This window comes from Zonotrichia leucophrys, chromosome 2, assembly GCF_028769735.1.
Source record: "Zonotrichia leucophrys gambelii isolate GWCS_2022_RI chromosome 2, RI_Zleu_2.0, whole genome shotgun sequence".
Classification (NCBI taxonomy): domain Eukaryota; kingdom Metazoa; phylum Chordata; class Aves; order Passeriformes; family Passerellidae; genus Zonotrichia; species Zonotrichia leucophrys.
The window spans coordinates 39,957,688-39,974,930 of NC_088171.1; the positions used below are offsets into that span (position 1 = coordinate 39,957,688).

General features: G+C 43.2%; 2 protein-coding genes across 8 annotated transcripts in view; one reads left to right on the forward strand and one right to left on the reverse strand.

Moving 5' to 3' along the window:
* Positions 1–13,119, forward strand: part of RARB (retinoic acid receptor beta) — a 320,129-nt gene extending 307,010 nt beyond the window's left edge. For 3 of the 4 annotated variants that reach the window (XM_064704651.1, XM_064704652.1, XM_064704655.1), the window contains 3 exons: positions 6,922–7,126; positions 8,441–8,599; positions 11,679–13,094. In XM_064704651.1, coding sequence (XP_064560721.1) covers positions 6,922–7,126; positions 8,441–8,599; positions 11,679–11,875 — 561 coding nt within the window. In that variant the 3' untranslated portion in view covers positions 11,876–13,094. Of the gene's footprint in view, positions 1–6,921; positions 7,127–8,440; positions 8,600–11,678 lie in introns of all 4 variants that reach the window. The other variant, XM_064704654.1, reaches the window with a different exon arrangement.
* A 43-nt stretch (positions 13,120–13,162) lies between these two features.
* The window catches only part of TOP2B (DNA topoisomerase II beta), a 61,566-nt gene continuing 57,485 nt past the window's right edge, over positions 13,163–17,243 (reverse strand). For all 4 annotated transcript variants that reach the window (XM_064704659.1, XM_064704657.1, XM_064704658.1 and 1 more), the window contains 3 exons: positions 14,763–14,879; positions 13,863–13,960; positions 13,163–13,648 (listed from right to left, as the gene is read on the reverse strand). In XM_064704659.1, the coding sequence (XP_064560729.1) occupies positions 13,487–13,648; positions 13,863–13,960; positions 14,763–14,879 (377 nt within the window). In that variant the 3' untranslated portion in view covers positions 13,163–13,486. The remainder of the gene's footprint in view (positions 13,649–13,862; positions 13,961–14,762; positions 14,880–17,243) is intronic.

The window sequence follows — 17,243 nt, forward strand, 5'->3', positions numbered from 1 at the left end:
GTACCTATGCTCATGAGGGAATTTAAGGAATAAGACACAAGTCTTCACAATTAGTGTTTTTAAGGTTTTAGAGGGGAAGCTGGTGTGCCTGGAGCCTGTCAGATACAAGCCCCTGGCACTCATATCCCCCTGCTTTCTCCAGTGCTGCAGGTATCTGTGGAACTGGCCGATGTAATGGACTCACTGCAGGTTTTAGCTAAATGCAATTTAATTTTAAACAGGAAAACATGCAACCTGCAGGAGGGAACTGTGCAGGTGGGCTGGGAGTCTGTCTCCAGACCTTGCCTTGCCACTATGTCAAGGCAAAGCTGCCTTCCCTCCCTTTGTCTCTGGTTGTTTCTGTCATGCTGACCTTCAGAGGAGCCCTCTGGGATCTCAGCATTCCTTTTTCAAGACCTCAGAGGTCTTCAGGCTTTTAGTGGCAAATATGCTTCATATTACTGGTTGTAGCAATAACTTGCAGTAAAACAGTAGGTTCAATGTAAACATATTTTAAATGTTTCATCCTGAGCACAAACCTTCAGGTCCTCATTGAGCCAAGCTTGGCCAGTCCAGAAGCATCTTGTAGGATGGCTACTGTAGATATATTTTTTGTCATGACACGGGAGTTTAAACTAGGGAAGCTGAAGTTGAAGTAATTAATCTTGGAATTTCTAAAAGTGCATTGCTTCAAACAGGATCATGTTGAGGGGGACGTTAACTGCTGTGACCTTTTCCTCTTGTTTTGTCAAAAGCTGTTTGGAAGAATCGCATCAAGAGGACATTGATGAAGGAGGAAGAGGGGTAGGAGAGGGGAAGGGGTATCATTCTTTGGCCTATAGAAAAAGGGAAGGTTGAGGTTGCCCTGCCATGCTTGAGAGTCACCTCTCGTTGTTCCCTAATCCAGGCACTCATTCAGAGTCAGCCTCTCATTGTTGCTGGGAGTGTCCCTCGGTGGGGCAGGGCCATTCGTTACCGATTGCACGCCTGTCATCACCAGCTCTGTCCCCAGCAGATTCTGTTACCTTCCCCTCACACCAGAGGCAGATGGTGATCAAAAAACTGCAGCAGTGCCTCGAGTGTGTTCTGCCAGCAGCAGGGGATGGGAACTGCTTTGTGCTGTGCTGCTGTAACCCATAACAAATAGTTAATACAGAAACTATACAAAAAGGATGGGGAGGAGCCAGGATATGGCAAGAACCTGCTCATCCAAGCCTCTTACTCCTAAAACTTCAGCCCTCAAGCTGCCACCTTGTTTGTTTGTCCCATGCCCTGGCTCCATAACTGCTGGATAACAAATTCCCTAATTCTGTAATCTTGTGAGCCCTGATGCTCTTTGTTGGGGTGGGCAGTGGCAGCTTGCCCTGGGAACATGCACAGCCCCTGTAGCACAGGGTCCCTGCAGCAGCTCCACTCATTGCTGCCATTGCCAACACTGGCTAAAAATTTGAGGGGCCCCTTTTTGGTAGGGGTTTTATCTGAAGTGCCTCGATAAAGGCACTTTGATCGAAGTGATTAAATAAAAGCCTAGTTGCCAGATTAGAAAAAGAGAAAGAAGCAGGTGGTAAATAGTGACTTTATTTCAACTAATTAATGGATAGTAAAGTTGATTCTTTAATACGATCCACCACTTTTACTTTGTGGCCATTGGCAACCTTCGAGCTCTAGTTATAAACTTCATTGAGACCTGTCATTCCAGATCACCTGCTCATTCTGTTTTTTATTTTTCACAAAGCCAGAGAAGGTGACACATCCAAGCGAGCAGGGCATAGTGAGCACCATAGAGTCTGCAGCTGGGAGGAGCTGAGGCTTTTCCAAACCCAGGAACAGATACAGCACGGCTAATAGTCCTAACTTTCCTGTATGACATTTACACAAACTTTATGTGACTATTTTATGTGCTGCTTAAAAAGAAAATGGGATAATTACCATGGCACAGTAATGCGTAGTGTGCGCTGCCTGTGAAATGCTGTATCCATTAAAGCAGCATCACCTGCACATAATCAGAATTGCAGTGCTGCTCTCTATTTAAGCTGAACATCAGTACTGGAGCAGTTTTAATAGCACATATTCCCCCCCACAACAAGCCAGTTGTCCTAGTTATGAGTGTTTTGTTTTGTGGTGCCTTGAGATGCAGAGCGAGCGCTGCTGCTCCTCCTGCTGCACCGAGCACCCAGTGGCTGCAGTGTGAGCTCTGCTGAGCAGGGCCATGAGCCTCAGCAGTGTGCCCTCATGATCCTGCTGCTCTGCCATGCCCTGGACGTGTTCCCAGAGCCACAGCACATGGGAGGAGCAGCGTGGCACTCCCAGGTTGGGTGGCCAGGCTTCCCTGCCAGCAGGACCCCTCCACTGCCTGCCTGCCCTTCAGCACCAGCTGTAGAGAGTCTTGAGCATTATTAGACCCTGCCAAGGTCTCTGCTCAATTGGTTCCTGTGGCTGTGGATACTTAAGCCCCTCTTAAACAGGCTGACAAGGGAAGTGGTGCCAGGAGCTCAGTAAACTCCGATGGGTATGGGCCAAAGAATTGTTTTATGTACAAACAAACACTAACTTTGGAAGGGAAAAAACATCAAGCTTCCTGAGGCAGCTCAAGGCGCCAAATGAGGATCGTGGAATTTACATCTTGTCTGGTGCCAAAAGTTTTAGGGATAAATATTACTAAATTTCAGTCAATAACCCTTGTAAAAGTGAGTGCTTCTGTCTGCTGGTACACTGGCCCAGCAGCAGCCAAGCATCCCCAGCCTTGCTGGCAAGACAAATATGGAAACAATCCAGAATCCAGACTATCTTAAATCTAATGGATAAAAGCCTGAGAAGCCCTTGAATGCTAATCCTTAATGATGTAATTTTTGTTTTCTCTTGCAAGCCCTGTGCGTTAATGCCAGGCAGGAATTGGTGTGTGCAGAACAAGCTGTGCTGACGGGGTTTGGCAGTGCCACAAGGCATCATTGCTTCAGAGTCACCTGCCTGGGTTTCTCCTCTCAAGGAACTGCTCCAGCCAGCTGAGGCAGCTAGGGTCTAACAAAAGGATTTCTTACAAAATAGGACCAGCTTTCCCTACCTAATCTGTTTAAAATGAGTAACAGTTCTGTGGTAGCAGCAACGTCATAAATGCAACTTTCTGGCTGACTTTGGTTTTGTGCCTCTGGTAGGGTTTTTGTTTTGCACTTTATAACAGGCTCATAAGAATCCCTAATGCTTTAATATATAAATATTCCTTAAAACAAAGAGCCCTTTAATAATGAGGGAAAACTGTATTTATGGCTGCAAGTGGCATTTAAGAGCAGAGTGACAACTAAAATACTTGGCTTGGTTGCAAAATCTAAACAACATTGAGGACATTGGGAGTTCAGTTTAAAATGGAGAAAGATATCGTGATTTCTTATTTTGAAGTGCTGATGTTTCCCATATGTTCTTCAGTGAATATGAGCTTGAAATCAGCTTTACTTTGACGCTGGAAATTTGCCCAAGAGCAGTTTAGCAACAATCAGCAATATCCATGGCGTTTCACAGATCCTGATGAAGGACAGAAATTTAAAAAAAAGAAAGAAAAAAATGAGTAAAACACCATTTCAAATGATCTGTCTTGGAGTTTAATAATAGCGTGTTGTGGGATAATGTCAAAGGAATGCAGAGGAAACCTGAGAGCTGATTGCTGCAGTCAAGTTAAGTGCACTGCTGAAAACACATAGTTGATCTTCAGCTGTGCCAGTGCCCAGCGGAGCTGCTGCAGGCTCCCCCAGCTGATGGCTGGGGCAGCACTTGGGATCCAAAGGCCTGAAGGCTGCCCTCAACAGAAACCTGTCCTACCTGCTGCCTAAGCCTGAAGTAGCTCAATTTTAATTACAAATTTTTCAGGGCCCCTGCAGGTCCCTTTCTGTGCATGCCCACAAGGGCTGGCTCGAGGCTGAGTAACCTCACCCAAATTTGTTCCCAGCGAGGATTCAGCCTGGAAGTTCTTCCTCTGTTTTAGCCCTGGGGTAACAGCTAACAGCAGGATAGGAGTGCTCTTTGCTGAGCACTCCTGTCCTGCAGCCCCAAACACATGGGGCTTGTGGCACTGGGAAACAAGGACAGGGAGCTCTGCTGCGAGGGAGCCACAGCCTGGTGCGTGGTGGCAGGTGTGTGTTCAGCCTCTGGGCTGTTGGGGACATCGCTCCAGGGCACCCCAGTCCTGTGGGCAGGGATCTCTGTGGCAGCTGGTGTCCAGACCTGCCCTCTGAGGGAGGATCTGGGGGATCCATATCTGCCATCCCTGCTTGGGCAGCTGCCGGGGAAGCTGCAGGCAGCCTGGGGAACACTCCATGGCATTGCCCAATCAAGCTCCCCATCCTGCCCTGCTCTTTTGTTGGGAAGGGAGTCCTGAGGCTGTGGAGGGAGGAACTGCTTGCTAAGGCTTACCAATTGAAATTACACTGGAGTCAAAGTGGCTGCCTTTCGGCCTGGCTGAGCTAAGGGAAAAGCAGTACCAGGTAAGAAGTACAGAGCCTTGTTCCTCCCAAAGTTGGATACCTGATCTTCTTCAGCCATGCACCCTTACTGGAAGGCAGCCACTGTCTGTGCAGGCCTCAGGTGGGAAGAGCTGCACTCCAGTTCCTCCTGCATGCCATTAGAGAAGTGAACTGAGCAGCTCTTGGGTTCACAGTAAATATGTAGCTTTGGAATTTTTGTTTTCTGGAACACCAGGTATTCTCCATGTTTCTTCTGCTTTCTGTACAATCTTTTAATGATTTAAAAGAGCAACCCACTATGAACTTCAGGGGAGAGCATGGCCCGTGGTTACTGGCAGTTCTGAATGTGGTAAAGATGCTGCCTCTTACTTACAGGGTGCTGTGCTTCATAATGTTAATTTTTTCTAATGATCCTGAACAATACATTGGCTACTACGTAAAACCTAGCAACCAGCAACCTTTTAAGATGGCGTATATTATGGGAAATTTGTGGTCACTGAGGAATTAATGTGCTGTGTGCTTGTATTTGTGACTCTTGGTCATTCATTTAAGTAATTTCAAGAACTTACTGTAATTCGGGGGTAAGGCAACAATGTCAAACATTCCTGTCCAACCGTACAAAGTTTCACTGCTTCAAGGTATACCCAGAATGTGAGATAACATTATTGCTGAGACAGAAAATAGTTGAAGATCCATCTGCAGAAATACACCTTATTAAGTCTCTTACCAAGGAACTGAAGAAGAGAAATGAAAGCTTCCCTTTAGGTATCCTACAGACTGTGTTCTCCTCATTCTCCTCTCTGTTTATTTGGGGCAGTGTTGCCAGGCAAAGATGAAAGTGGGAGAACCAAGCCCAGACTGGTCAGCTGCCATGTGCTGGGGCCTCTGACTCAGAGCCTCAGAAGCTATAGGAGTAATTAAATTCTCCCACTGCTCTCTTATATTCATGAGAATCTTTTTTGTTGTATCTTTAAAACCAAGTAGGATGGGAAATAAATACAGTCAAGCCCTGAAAAAACACAGCTGTAGTCTTAGCTCAGCTAATCAGCCTGACTTCGGCAGGCTTTCAGTTCAGTTTAGTTTCGGCACAAGCCCTCTCCCACCTCTGATTATTTTAAACATTGAGCGCTGATATATAGAACAGAAATATGTCAACATGATGGACGCCTTTTTTATTAGGTGCTTACGGCCGTGTTCATTAATTGCAGCTGTACAAATGATCCTGTGCCACCACAGAGGGTGGCACAAATGGTGGCACACACCCTGGCTGTGCTCTGGGAGGGAAGCGTTCGCGCACACGCTCCCTCGCTGGCCCTGCTGCCACCTCTGCTGCTGTGACAGCGCTGCCCTTACCCCGGAGGCGTTTGCTAACAAAATGTGGAGCATCCTCGGTGTTTTATTCATGTGCTTTGCATTCCTCCGTGCCCGGTGGTTAGAGGTGTGAATCCCCGTCCTCCCCTCGAAGGCTCTTTCATCCGGGGTCAGCGCTGGGTGGCTGTCGGCACACAAGGGAACTGGCCAAAGCCAACAGTGCCTGGGCGTGCTCAGGAACGAGCGGCGCTGTCGGCGGCGCTGCGCCAGGCAGGCGGGGGCTGCCACCGCTGGGGCTCCGCAGGGGGAAGCGCCAGAGCCTGCAGGAAGGCTGGCAGCCAGCAGGCTGGTGGGGAGGTTTGGTGTTACAGCACACAGAAGTAACAACCGCTGCAAAAGAAGAAAAGCTGGGCCAACTCCTCAGACCACTGGCCAGGCTGCCAGGAGTCGTGTGTGCCGCTGTTTGGAGGTGCAGAGTTTGATATTCCGCTGGGGGCGAGCTCCCAGGCTGACAAGGTGAGCTCCAAGGAAACCCTACCTGTAGCTGCTGGGGAGATGGAGGGCTGTGTCCCCATAGCAGTGTTTGCCCATCTGCTCTTGCAGAAGAGGGGAGGGCAGCCCAAAATTCGGCCTCTTCAGCAGCTCACAGCTGTCCACGCTCACTCCCACAAGCTTCCACTCCCACAGCGTTGTCCTTGTCAAAGATACGACCCAGGGAAGTGCTGCTGTGCAAAAGTGATCCCCAAAATCAGTGAGATATGCCTTTGTTCAAAGAGGTGAGATGCTGTCAGGATCTTGTGGGATCAGATCAGCAGTTCATCAGATCAGTCACATTTTATAGTTAGGTGCAGGTGGCAGACTAATGAAAGAACTGGTTTTGTGGATATCACTGTAGTGTTGGTGACCTGAGTGGTGAGAGTTGCTCCAAAGTTTTGATCATTTCATAACTAGGGGGAAATTTCTGGTTTGTGTTACAAGGAATACACATGGTCAGTAGAGTATATTTGTGTTGTACCTGAGAGTTTTTGTGCAGCCAGAACTGCACAAACTGGAGTTAGTTTTCAGATTGTTCTGACGTGGCCAAGTAATGCTCCACTGTCATTCGCCACACCGAGAAAAGGCATCAAACCTCTCATAGAACAAATTCTTCAGATTCCATTTTTCTGGTTTTTTTCCACAGATCCTTAGAATTTGCACAAGATACACACCAGAACAAGACACCATGACCTTTTCAGATGGCCTTACCCTAAACAGAACTCAGATGCACAATGCCGGATTTGGCCCGCTGACTGATCTCGTGTTCACATTTGCCAACCAGCTCCTGCCTTTGGAAATGGATGATACAGAAACAGGTCTCCTTAGTGCCATCTGCCTCATCTGTGGAGGTATTGTACTGCATGAACTCTGATGCATTTCAAAAGGACACACATGATAATGTCTTCATTTATGTTCTACTTGTTTTGCTTTCCTTTACTTAAACATATTATATATATTTGTAACAATATTATGTGTATTATATAGCCACTTAATGCTAAAGGTTTGTTTTCCACTGTTGATAGTTACTGGTTTTATTATTGATAATTTAAAAAAAAAAGTACTGAAATCATTCTGTCAAGCAACCAGTCCTATTGTTTGCCTGACAAAGGGCATTGAGATACCTCAAAGAATGGTTGGAGTTGGGAGGGACCTCTGGAGATGGGGTCCTGCTCTGTTTTTGCTAAGCAGTGTATGGGTACCTGCATGAGTGAGCTTTCTTACAGAAAGATGCCCAATTACACAGCTTTTACTCATAAATATAATTGCATGCATCTGCATTGGTTTCAGTCACATGGAAGCCATTGGTGATAACCTTCTTTAGCAAAAAAATGTGTTATACTTCCAAACTGGGGCTGAAGGGAACTCAAAAGGGTGATTGTCAGTTAAAATCATAGGCTTAAAATACAAAAAGTGAATTCTCAGATAATTTCCAAAATACTCTGTAAATTTCTGTTGGTTTAATCACTTGGTCTCTCCTCCTCCTCCTTGACAAAATCTGGATTAGCAGTAGAAACACACCTGGCTTAGCTGGGCCATGTTGTTGAAACACAAACTAGATGCTACAAGTGAGTGTTTGAAACACAAGAGTCAATCTTTGTTGGCAGTGGCCCTTTAGTACAAAATCATTCCGATTTTATGTGTCTCTAACCCTAACCCATTAAAAGCATTGATGGGCTCCTAGATGTCAGTGATATGTGACTCCTGTGTCCCAGTGCAGAGGGTGGCATCTGTTGTCGTTCAAGCCAGCACTGCCATCTGCTGATTCCTGATGGTAACTCACTTTCCTGTAGTAGTGGTAACAAAAAATAGCTGTAACCTCTATGAGTACCTGGGTTGCCTATCAGTGACATATATAAAATCAATTCCAAAATATTGTTTGCAGCAAGGTTTTTTCCCCTTGAAGAACAAGAGGAAACTGCTAATTCTTGACCCCCCCACATGACAAACCCTTCCAGTCACCAAGGAAAGAAATTAATCCATGTTTCAGAAAGTTGTGGTTTATCCTCTTCCTATAGAATGCTCACTACAGAGTGCGCATTGTTTAGTGGAGAACAAAATGAATGGAGTTCTAATCAAGAACATGGAGGAGATTCTGTGATTTGGAGTTTATTTTAAAAAATAAATATTTAAAATCATAAGAGTGATATGATACTTTTCTACAGATCGCCAGGACCTTGAAGAACCAATGAAAGTGGATAAACTTCAGGAGCCCTTGCTTGAAGCACTGAAAATTTACATCCGAAAGAGACGACCCAACAAGCCTCATATGTTCCCAAAGATCTTAATGAAAATCACGGATCTTCGTAGCATCAGTGCAAAAGGTACAGTCTCTCCCAATAACTCAGCAGGAGTGGCAGGGTTGTCTTTCAGAGGAACTGGCCTAGACACCTGGGTTGTTATTTTTTTAACACATCTAAAAAAGGTCCTTGTGATCTGATTCTTCCCAACTTCTTTACATAATTCCTGCCTTGAAATTGGTTTTGCTTTAAGCAGGCGTGGTGCTCCATTCTCCATGCAAGTGACAGTGAAAAAGATGTTGTAGGTGCAAGTAGTAGCAAATCATTAGCACCAAGTCTTTGTTAGTCATTTTAGGACAAGATAAAAGCTTTGTTAATGTTTACAAGGGGGTTCAGATCAACATGTGCTCTGTATCACCAATGGCCTTTTAAAAAGTCTGGTTTTACAGACTGCAGAAAACCCTTGTGCTACTAAAATTCCCCTTAACTGTGGTCTGATGTATTGGAGATTTAGAACTGATTTGATCCAGCATTTTGGAGATTCAGCCCCTCTAATCCAAACTAACCATACCTAAACACAGAGCAGTTTTTACATTTAATGCAGTCTTGTATGTGCTGGATTGATCCTGTGCAATTCATAGTCTAAGCATTGTCACGCAGTCTCTAAAGCACAGGTGTAGCTGAGTGCTTTCATTTGATCAGAACAGGTTCCCTGATGTACCAGTCTGAAAATAGAGTCTAAAGTGCAACAATTCTTATTCTTATGGTGGCTAATGCAGTTTCACCTTCTTAGTCTGCTTACTCAGCAACAGATTTGCTACCCCTGATAGATGAGCAGGCACAAGAGCTTGTATGTACAGGTTCCTGTGTAGGTTGGATCTGTGCTTTTGAGAAGATTACTGACTTCATTTGACATGGTTTGGGGAAAGACTCTGGGGAAAAATCCCCAGTAGTTCATTCACTCAACTAAACATGCTTGTTTTAAATTTAAACCTTAACTGCTCCACTTCAAACTACATAAATCAAAGTTAAAAGATTAAGTTTTAGCTATCTTTATAAAAAGAAGTGATCCATTTAATTGGATTGATTAGAACCAAAAGAAGTAACTTGGAAGGGAAACACCAGAGCTAGAAGCACAAGTATCCTAAAAAGGAACCACTTTACCAGGTTATCTAAAGCTTGCAGTTTACCCTCAAGTAAAACAACCTCCATCCAACTGAATCTACAAAATAAACTTGAAGCACTATTGAGCTATAAAGCATTTAGGGGAGGCCTTTTATAAGCTACTGTTTATACCTGTGGGAAATCCATTTCCACTTCCCTCCTTCTTTACCAGAGCCTTCCTGCTCCTCAAGAACACAACTCCTTATATTTCATTCACAAGAAAGGCTTATTTTCATTCTGACATAAGTATTTAACTCTAATTATATCATTAATGTTTCATAGTAGAACTAAATCATACCAAGGGATGGTGGTGTCCTGGAGGGCTGCGGATGTCTTGAGTTTCATTTTAAAAGATGTACGTGAGACGATAATGACTTGGGGTGGTACCTGATCCCTGAAAGCAAACACCAAAGAAAGCATTAATCTGAAACACTGAGAGTGTCTGCTTTGGCATTAGAGGTACTGCAATCAAAAGGTGAAGTGTTTGTGGGACTGAAGCAAGACAATTCCTGAGTTCTTCTCATCTTCTGAGTTCTCTCATCCCCTGATTAAGTTGGAAGTTTGCCAAACCTGAAAAATTTCTCTGGCTCTGCACTGAATGACCACACAAACACTACACCTGATGTAACAGTGGAAAGCATGTGTTTAACATGGCCAAATTATCACCACAGCTCTGACAATAGCTGGTTTTTCAGCATGATTCTCCATTAATATCTTTCCCATTACAGTTATTTAAGAGACTCTTAAGTCAGCATCCACTTGGGAAGTCAATCATTGCCTTTGTAGATGATTTTTTGATGCTCCTCATGTAAGGCATAAACATTTAAATGCTCCCTTCCAGCTTGGAGTGTGAAGTGCTCTCTCCAGCATCTCCACTGCAGCAGCATGGAGAAACAGAGTATTTATTTCCAAAGGATCACTCTTCTGGAATGGTTTTTCAACAAACTATTTTCTCTGGGTTTTTTTGTTTGTTTGTTTGTTTGTTGGGGGTTTTTTTCTGGTTCTTGTTGTTTAAAAATCACAGGTTCCTTTTCCATTGGACTCCAATTTTAAGATGATCAGGAATTGTGAGCAACAGGAATGCTGAGGTTTATGTCTATAAATTGCTTGATGCAGAGTTCCCTCAGTGCTGCCTGCCCAGTGTCCAGCAGGGCCTTGGCTGCTGTGTCCCTGCCTGCTGACCACACACTGAGACTTTGTGCTGGGCTTTTTCTCCTCCCTAAACCAGTTGTTGTGGCTCCCAGTCTGAGTGGTCAGGACTTGTTTTGTTTAATCCTGCACGCCCTCACCTGCAGAGCCCCCTCTGCCTGGTCCTTGTGACAAGCCCAGCTCAAAGAGCCTCAGCCAAAGCAGAGCTGAGCACTCCTCGAGGCTCCTGCTCACTCTGGGGGTTCATTAGCACAAGACAGGATGCCTGAAGAATACAAAAGGCAGCTTTTCCCCCCCAAAAAAGTACCTTTTTGCCTGAATGTGTTCTTTTATAAAGTAATTGTTTGTTAAATTCAGCATCTCATTTCACAGTTTTCTCTGTGGGAAGGAAACATTTTGCCTTAGATCACTGCAGTTTTCTTGCAGGATTCACCTCACCTATTTAACATAGACAGAATTTTGGTCATTCTTTGCAGAACCAGTGCAGTATAAAGACTAAATGTTATTCCAGTTTAAAAAGACATCAACATGATCACAGCCTAATTTAATTTGTCAATATAATTTAATGCCATTTTGGGCCCTTCTTTAAAAATAGGCAGCTCATCCAATTTACCTGTATTGACATATCAATTGCTATGTGATAGATTTGAGTAAATTTGTTAAGGAGTACTCACTTGGCTCCCTCTTGAACTGCATGAAGCAGATCACTCACACACGTCTGTGTGCAAGTATAGAAGGAGACACCAAATCCATTAACAAAATACACCCTGAAATTATTCTTGTAATGTTAACAGAAAGGAAATTGTATGAATCGTGCTCATGGGAAGGATTTTGTGTTTTCTTTTTAAAGGTGCAGAACGTGTCATTACATTGAAAATGGAAATTCCTGGATCCATGCCACCTCTTATTCAGGAAATGTTGGAGAACTCTGAAGGACATGAACCACTGACACCAACCTCAAATGGAAATACTGCAGAACACAGTCCCAGTATCTCACCTAGTTCAGTGGATAACAGCAGTGTCAGTCAATCCCCTATGGTGGAATAAGACATTTTCCAGCTACTTCAGACATTCCTAATACCTTATGTACAGGGATGAAAAGCAAGAAAACATTTTTACTGCTGCTTAGTTTCTGGACTTAATATATATCTATATATGTATATATATATAGATAAACTCAACAAGGACCAAGAAATTTTCATATGTATCGATATATACTCCTTGCTGTTTAAACTCTTAAAACTAGAAAAATGCAAACTTTTGAAACTCTAAATCAGCCATTTCATGCAAAAAAAAAAAAATAGTTAAGCTTCTGTTTTCTTCTCTGAACACTCAATATTGCATGGTGACAAGACAGATCTCAGTCTTCAAATTCTGGTTGCATTTCTGATGACTTTGTACATACAAATGTATGGCTGTACTCTCCATACTGGATGTTTGGTGCTTTCCTTTTGTCTCTCATACCTAAAACGATCAAGACACCAACCACAGGACATGGACTACTGTACACATCCAGAGAAGGAAGTTGAAAGGACCGTCTGATTTAGTTGAAATATGAAAACTTGTCCTTGCTGCCCTCAGTTTGCATCTCCTTCCTTGTAAAAAGTATACAAAACGTCACTGCCCCAGCAGAAGAGGTATCAGTATCAGCATTAACTGCCAGATCAGTTATTCAGATGTCATTTGTTCCACTGTTAATGTCACTTTAAAGTTTAAAGAAGTGGTTTCTTAGCTGGCTGGTGACCTAGCTCCACAATTACCTGCTCCATTTCGACAGCAATGCTATAGCCTCCAAGGCAGAAACACTTTTCAGTGTTACCATGTTTTTGTTTACTTGTTCACAAGCCATTAGGGAAACTTCATGGGATGATAACCAGCAGACTCGCTTACAGCTTTTGAATTGCTGAGTTCAGGGTATTTCCTTACAAATCAACTGCCAGGAATCAGCTGGGCTTTCCAGCCTTCCAGGTGCTAAGGAAGTACAGCTAGGACTCCCAGAAACACAAGGAGAGAATCTGCCTTCTTGGCCTTGTTAAATCACCATGAAGCAGAGTGAAAACTGTGGTAGGATGGTTAACAGATTTAAAGTGTCAGTTTCTTAGGTTTCATTTAAAGCACTAGTGGAATTTTTTTTTTTATATATTCTAGCAAGTCTGTGATGTACTTTCACTGGCTCTGTTTGTACATTGAGATTGTTTAACAATGCTTTCTATGTTCATATACTGTTTACCTTTTTCCATGGAGTCTCCTGGCAAAGAATAAAATATATTTATTTTAAAAATTGTGTAGAAGTAGTCCCTCTAGCCCAAATTTTATACACACACATACACACAGTAGTTTTCCATTTTTTAATGTTTAAACTTCATTTCAAAAAGCAGGTTTGCTGTTTGCAACCATGACAATTAAAATGTGCTTTAGCACAGCTGTCTAGAACATCTCTACAAGCCAGTCAGACAAATACATGACATTTCAATGAGTAAAAAAGAGCATAAAACTGTAGGTGTAAGAACAAAATGTTAAAATGCCTACACACAATAATAAAAACCATCAATTACATTATCACATAAAATAAGTCAAATGTACAAAAGTTTGCAACAGAGGGGACAAAAGGACAACACAAGATACTTGTTGGAAAACATTTTTGTGCTCTTTGGGCACTTAATTAAACATATCAAAATCATCATCTTCATCAGACTCTGCAAAATATTTCACTTCTTTTCTAGCCCGGCCTGTCCGTGGCTTTGGGGCAGTTTCGGAGGCAAAGCCTGACTGGAAGATTTCCACATCAGAATCCTGGTCAAAAGTGGCCTTCTTGGATTTCTTTAGGAAAGAAAAGACAAATCAGTTGTGATGCTTTGGACATTTTCCATTTTAGTATTCAGAATTGAAAAAAAAAACCTCTCTAGCATCCAATTGCTAATGACACCTCAGCCTCCAACACCATATTAGCAGCTTATAAGAACTTAACTTTTACGTAAAGGAATTCATGAGGTTCTTTTTACAAAGAGAAGAGAAGAGCAGAGATGGAACTGACCTTGCTTGGTGTGGACTTGGGTGTTTTCTTCCCAGGGTTGTATTCACCTTCATTTTCTGAACCAGATGCTTTCCTTTTCTTTGCCCCTCTTCCTTTTCCTAGGTCAAAGATTATGAGTTAACTTTGTTGCTTTTTTAAAAAATAAACTCCAGACTTTATCAAACTGAAAAACCCCCTAGTGAAGTTACTTTAGTATGTCCACATGTTAAGCTCAAACCCAGTTTACTACTCAAGCTTCTTCACAACAGCAGTGTAGTACAGGTATCTTTTTATTTTCTCAGTTTTAAATCTTTTCCACTTGTTCCACAGTCACCATTCACCCTGACAGCTCAAGCTGTCAGTTCAAGACAGGGACAAAATCCATGAGATCAGATAACTTCTACACTGAAGTAGAACTACAAGTCCTTGGTCACCTTCTGCACTGATTACACAGCACTAACTCCCCATTAATATTTAGTAAATTTACTTTTAACCTCAACCATCAACACTGGCACATCCTTTACAGACTCCTCCAATTACACTGCTTGCTGTGCTGTGTTGTGAGGACTCAGAGAACTGGGATACAAAAAAAATGGGCTTAAAAACCCAGAAAGTGCTACTTACTGCAATTACAACCAGAATTTTACTGGCTTGGAAGGAGCTGAGTTCAAAGAAAATGAGCAGTATCCAGTAGAATGGAAGATGGTGTGTGGGGGGTGCAGCTATTAAATGCATTCCCAACAGTGAAGGTCAGATCAAACATCCACACACGGTTTACCAAGAAGTCAATACATTGTATTTGCCATAGGAAAGGCTGAGTAATCTACCAGTGATCAGTGTACTCATAACTCACCCCAATTACTGTGGTTCTTACAATAATTGTGAGCCCTGTGCTCCAGAGAGCCCAGGTGTGACTCCTACCTTTGGGTGCTGCCGTCTTCTTTGGAATGCCAAATTCTGAATCTGAATCAGAGTTCACAGTTTCCACCTTCTTGGCCTTGGGAGCTCTTTTAGGCTTAGGGGGAGCATCTAGTTTTGCTGTTGGAAGTTAAAAGACACTAAATAAATTCACAAATTGGTTGAACATATTGAATTGCACTAGATACTCCAATTATGGCACAAATGTCAGACATTAAAACAAGATGAGTGACTTCTGCACTTGGGGAAAACATACTTCAGCTTTGATGCTGGAACTGTGTGGAATAAACAGGAGGTTTCCTGTGTCCTGCTCTGAGAAGGATTGGTGCACCCAGTACTATTCCAGGTTCTTGGCTGAATACTGTTTCATCTTTTTGAGTACAAAGCAGGTTACTAGTGGGTAAAGCAGCAACAGAAGTCCTCCAGGTTGGATACTTTGACCATGTCTGGATACATCACAGTATCCAGCTGCTTGTGACATTTTTGCCTTCAGGGTGGTATGACTGTGAACTGCTTTCCCCAGGATTACTGCAGGAGTTCGGGAGACAGTGCCTCGTCTCTGTGACATTGCTTTCTGTCAATCTCAGTGAAAAGGAACTTTGGAAAATGCTGAAAGGAGAGGAAGGGAACATTCTGCATTTCCTGGAGAACTTCAGTCAGTGCCACACAATCAATCTGGTTGTCTTTAAAAGATGGTGATTGCAATGTTCCCACAGTGGGTGTCAAGGGATAGAATCATGGAACCATTTAGGGTCTTCTCTGACTCTTAAGATCATCAGGTCATGTGTTCTGTAGGCTCACAGATGAGTGAGTCCTGCAGAAACCACAGATACACACCTGACCTACCCTCTGCCTCAAACAGACCCAAGTACAAACTCTACAGATACCAGGAATGTGGATGTTTGCGAGAACTCAAATTTAATCTATGGGATCACAACGGGGATGTGTTTGGAGAACAAGAGAGTGTCTCCACAAGCATTTTAGTTATGATGCCTTGAACTGCAGAAACAGAGGTACAACACACTGCCACAGACACTGGATTTTTCTATGGAAACAGAGCCTGGTATCAGTGGGTAACTCCTGTGAAGTCTGACCAAGGGACAGCAAACCCCTTATCTGTTACCTGGTGGCTAAAGGAGTAGTGTCCAGAACACTGACTTCCCTCTGTACTAAATACAGGGGGATTCTCATCTGCTGCTTTAACTTCCACCCCTAATGGCTGCACGAGTGTGAAGGATCTCTTGACAGCAGCTTGATGGCAAATCAGCCTAGCCAAGCTCTCCACTAGGTATCATGACAGGAAACAGAGTGTGCAGCACAATCAGCATACACAGCTTCTCAAGAAGCCCAAGTTCTTAGCAGGAAGTCCAGGTATGGTATCAGTACCACAGGTGATGCAAAGAGTAGATCTCACTGCTAGAATCTCAGCAGCTGGGCTCTTCAAAGCTGTTCAAGCTGAGCAGCTGCTTATCAAGAGTTAGCCTGCTTTTCAAATTTCCCTTAGGCTTTACTATAAAGCCCTAAAACCACAGACAGCTCAAACAGTCATGGAAAAGTTCAGCTGTCTCTTGATCCTCTGTAGTGAACAGCAGAGGTCAAGAGATTTCATCCCAAATTGATTGGAGTCTGAAGTCACAGAAAATCAAACAGCTCTGGAACAATAATTTCAGCCACACACAATGAGCACTCCCAGTGTGAGGGTGAGTGGGTGGAATATGACATTACCAGAAAATGGGTTCTGAGGAGGCTGCTGCCAAGTCCATGAAGATGGACTTAGAATCAAAGAGACTATGAAAAGGGTAACCAGATGACCAATGAACTAAACCTGCTGGGTTATCACTGAACTGTCCAGCTGTGATGATGAAAGTGTGGTCATGTCTGATCTGGGCAGAAAAGAAGAAAAGAGCTGAAAACTGGTGAAAGCAACCTGTCATGTTGCCATGCACTGAGAAGGAGAGTGCTCCTAAGGCACTCAGAAGGCAAAAATTTAACTCTTGCTTGAAAGAGAGCTGGTTTATACCTATTCTGTATGTGTACAGGTTAATCGAAACTCAGAAACAGATCACAGTTCCATTTTAAGGTTTTGAGTTAGGCTAATGACAATTCACTTATATCCAGACCCTCAAAAAACAGAGAGGGAGAAAGATTGAATTTTAAATTGCATCCATGCCTGGCTACTGCATACAGAGTTCACTCTTCCATTTGCTGGAGTACAGAAATTCAATATAAAAGTCTACTCTATTAGAGATCAGCTATTTCTGTATGCAATCTTTATTTACTGTACTACAGAACTCTACCAACAACTGGAAGTGTTTGAGAAGTAATCAGGCATTCACTGATTTGAACTGTTAACAAATTAGAGTGGACACAATGCATTAAGAAATAGATCAGAAATAGGGAGGCAAAGGGGGAAAGGGTGGAAAGATGCTGCAGTTCACTGGTGCCTAAAATAGAAAACAACATATTTTTTTCTCATTTTTAAGA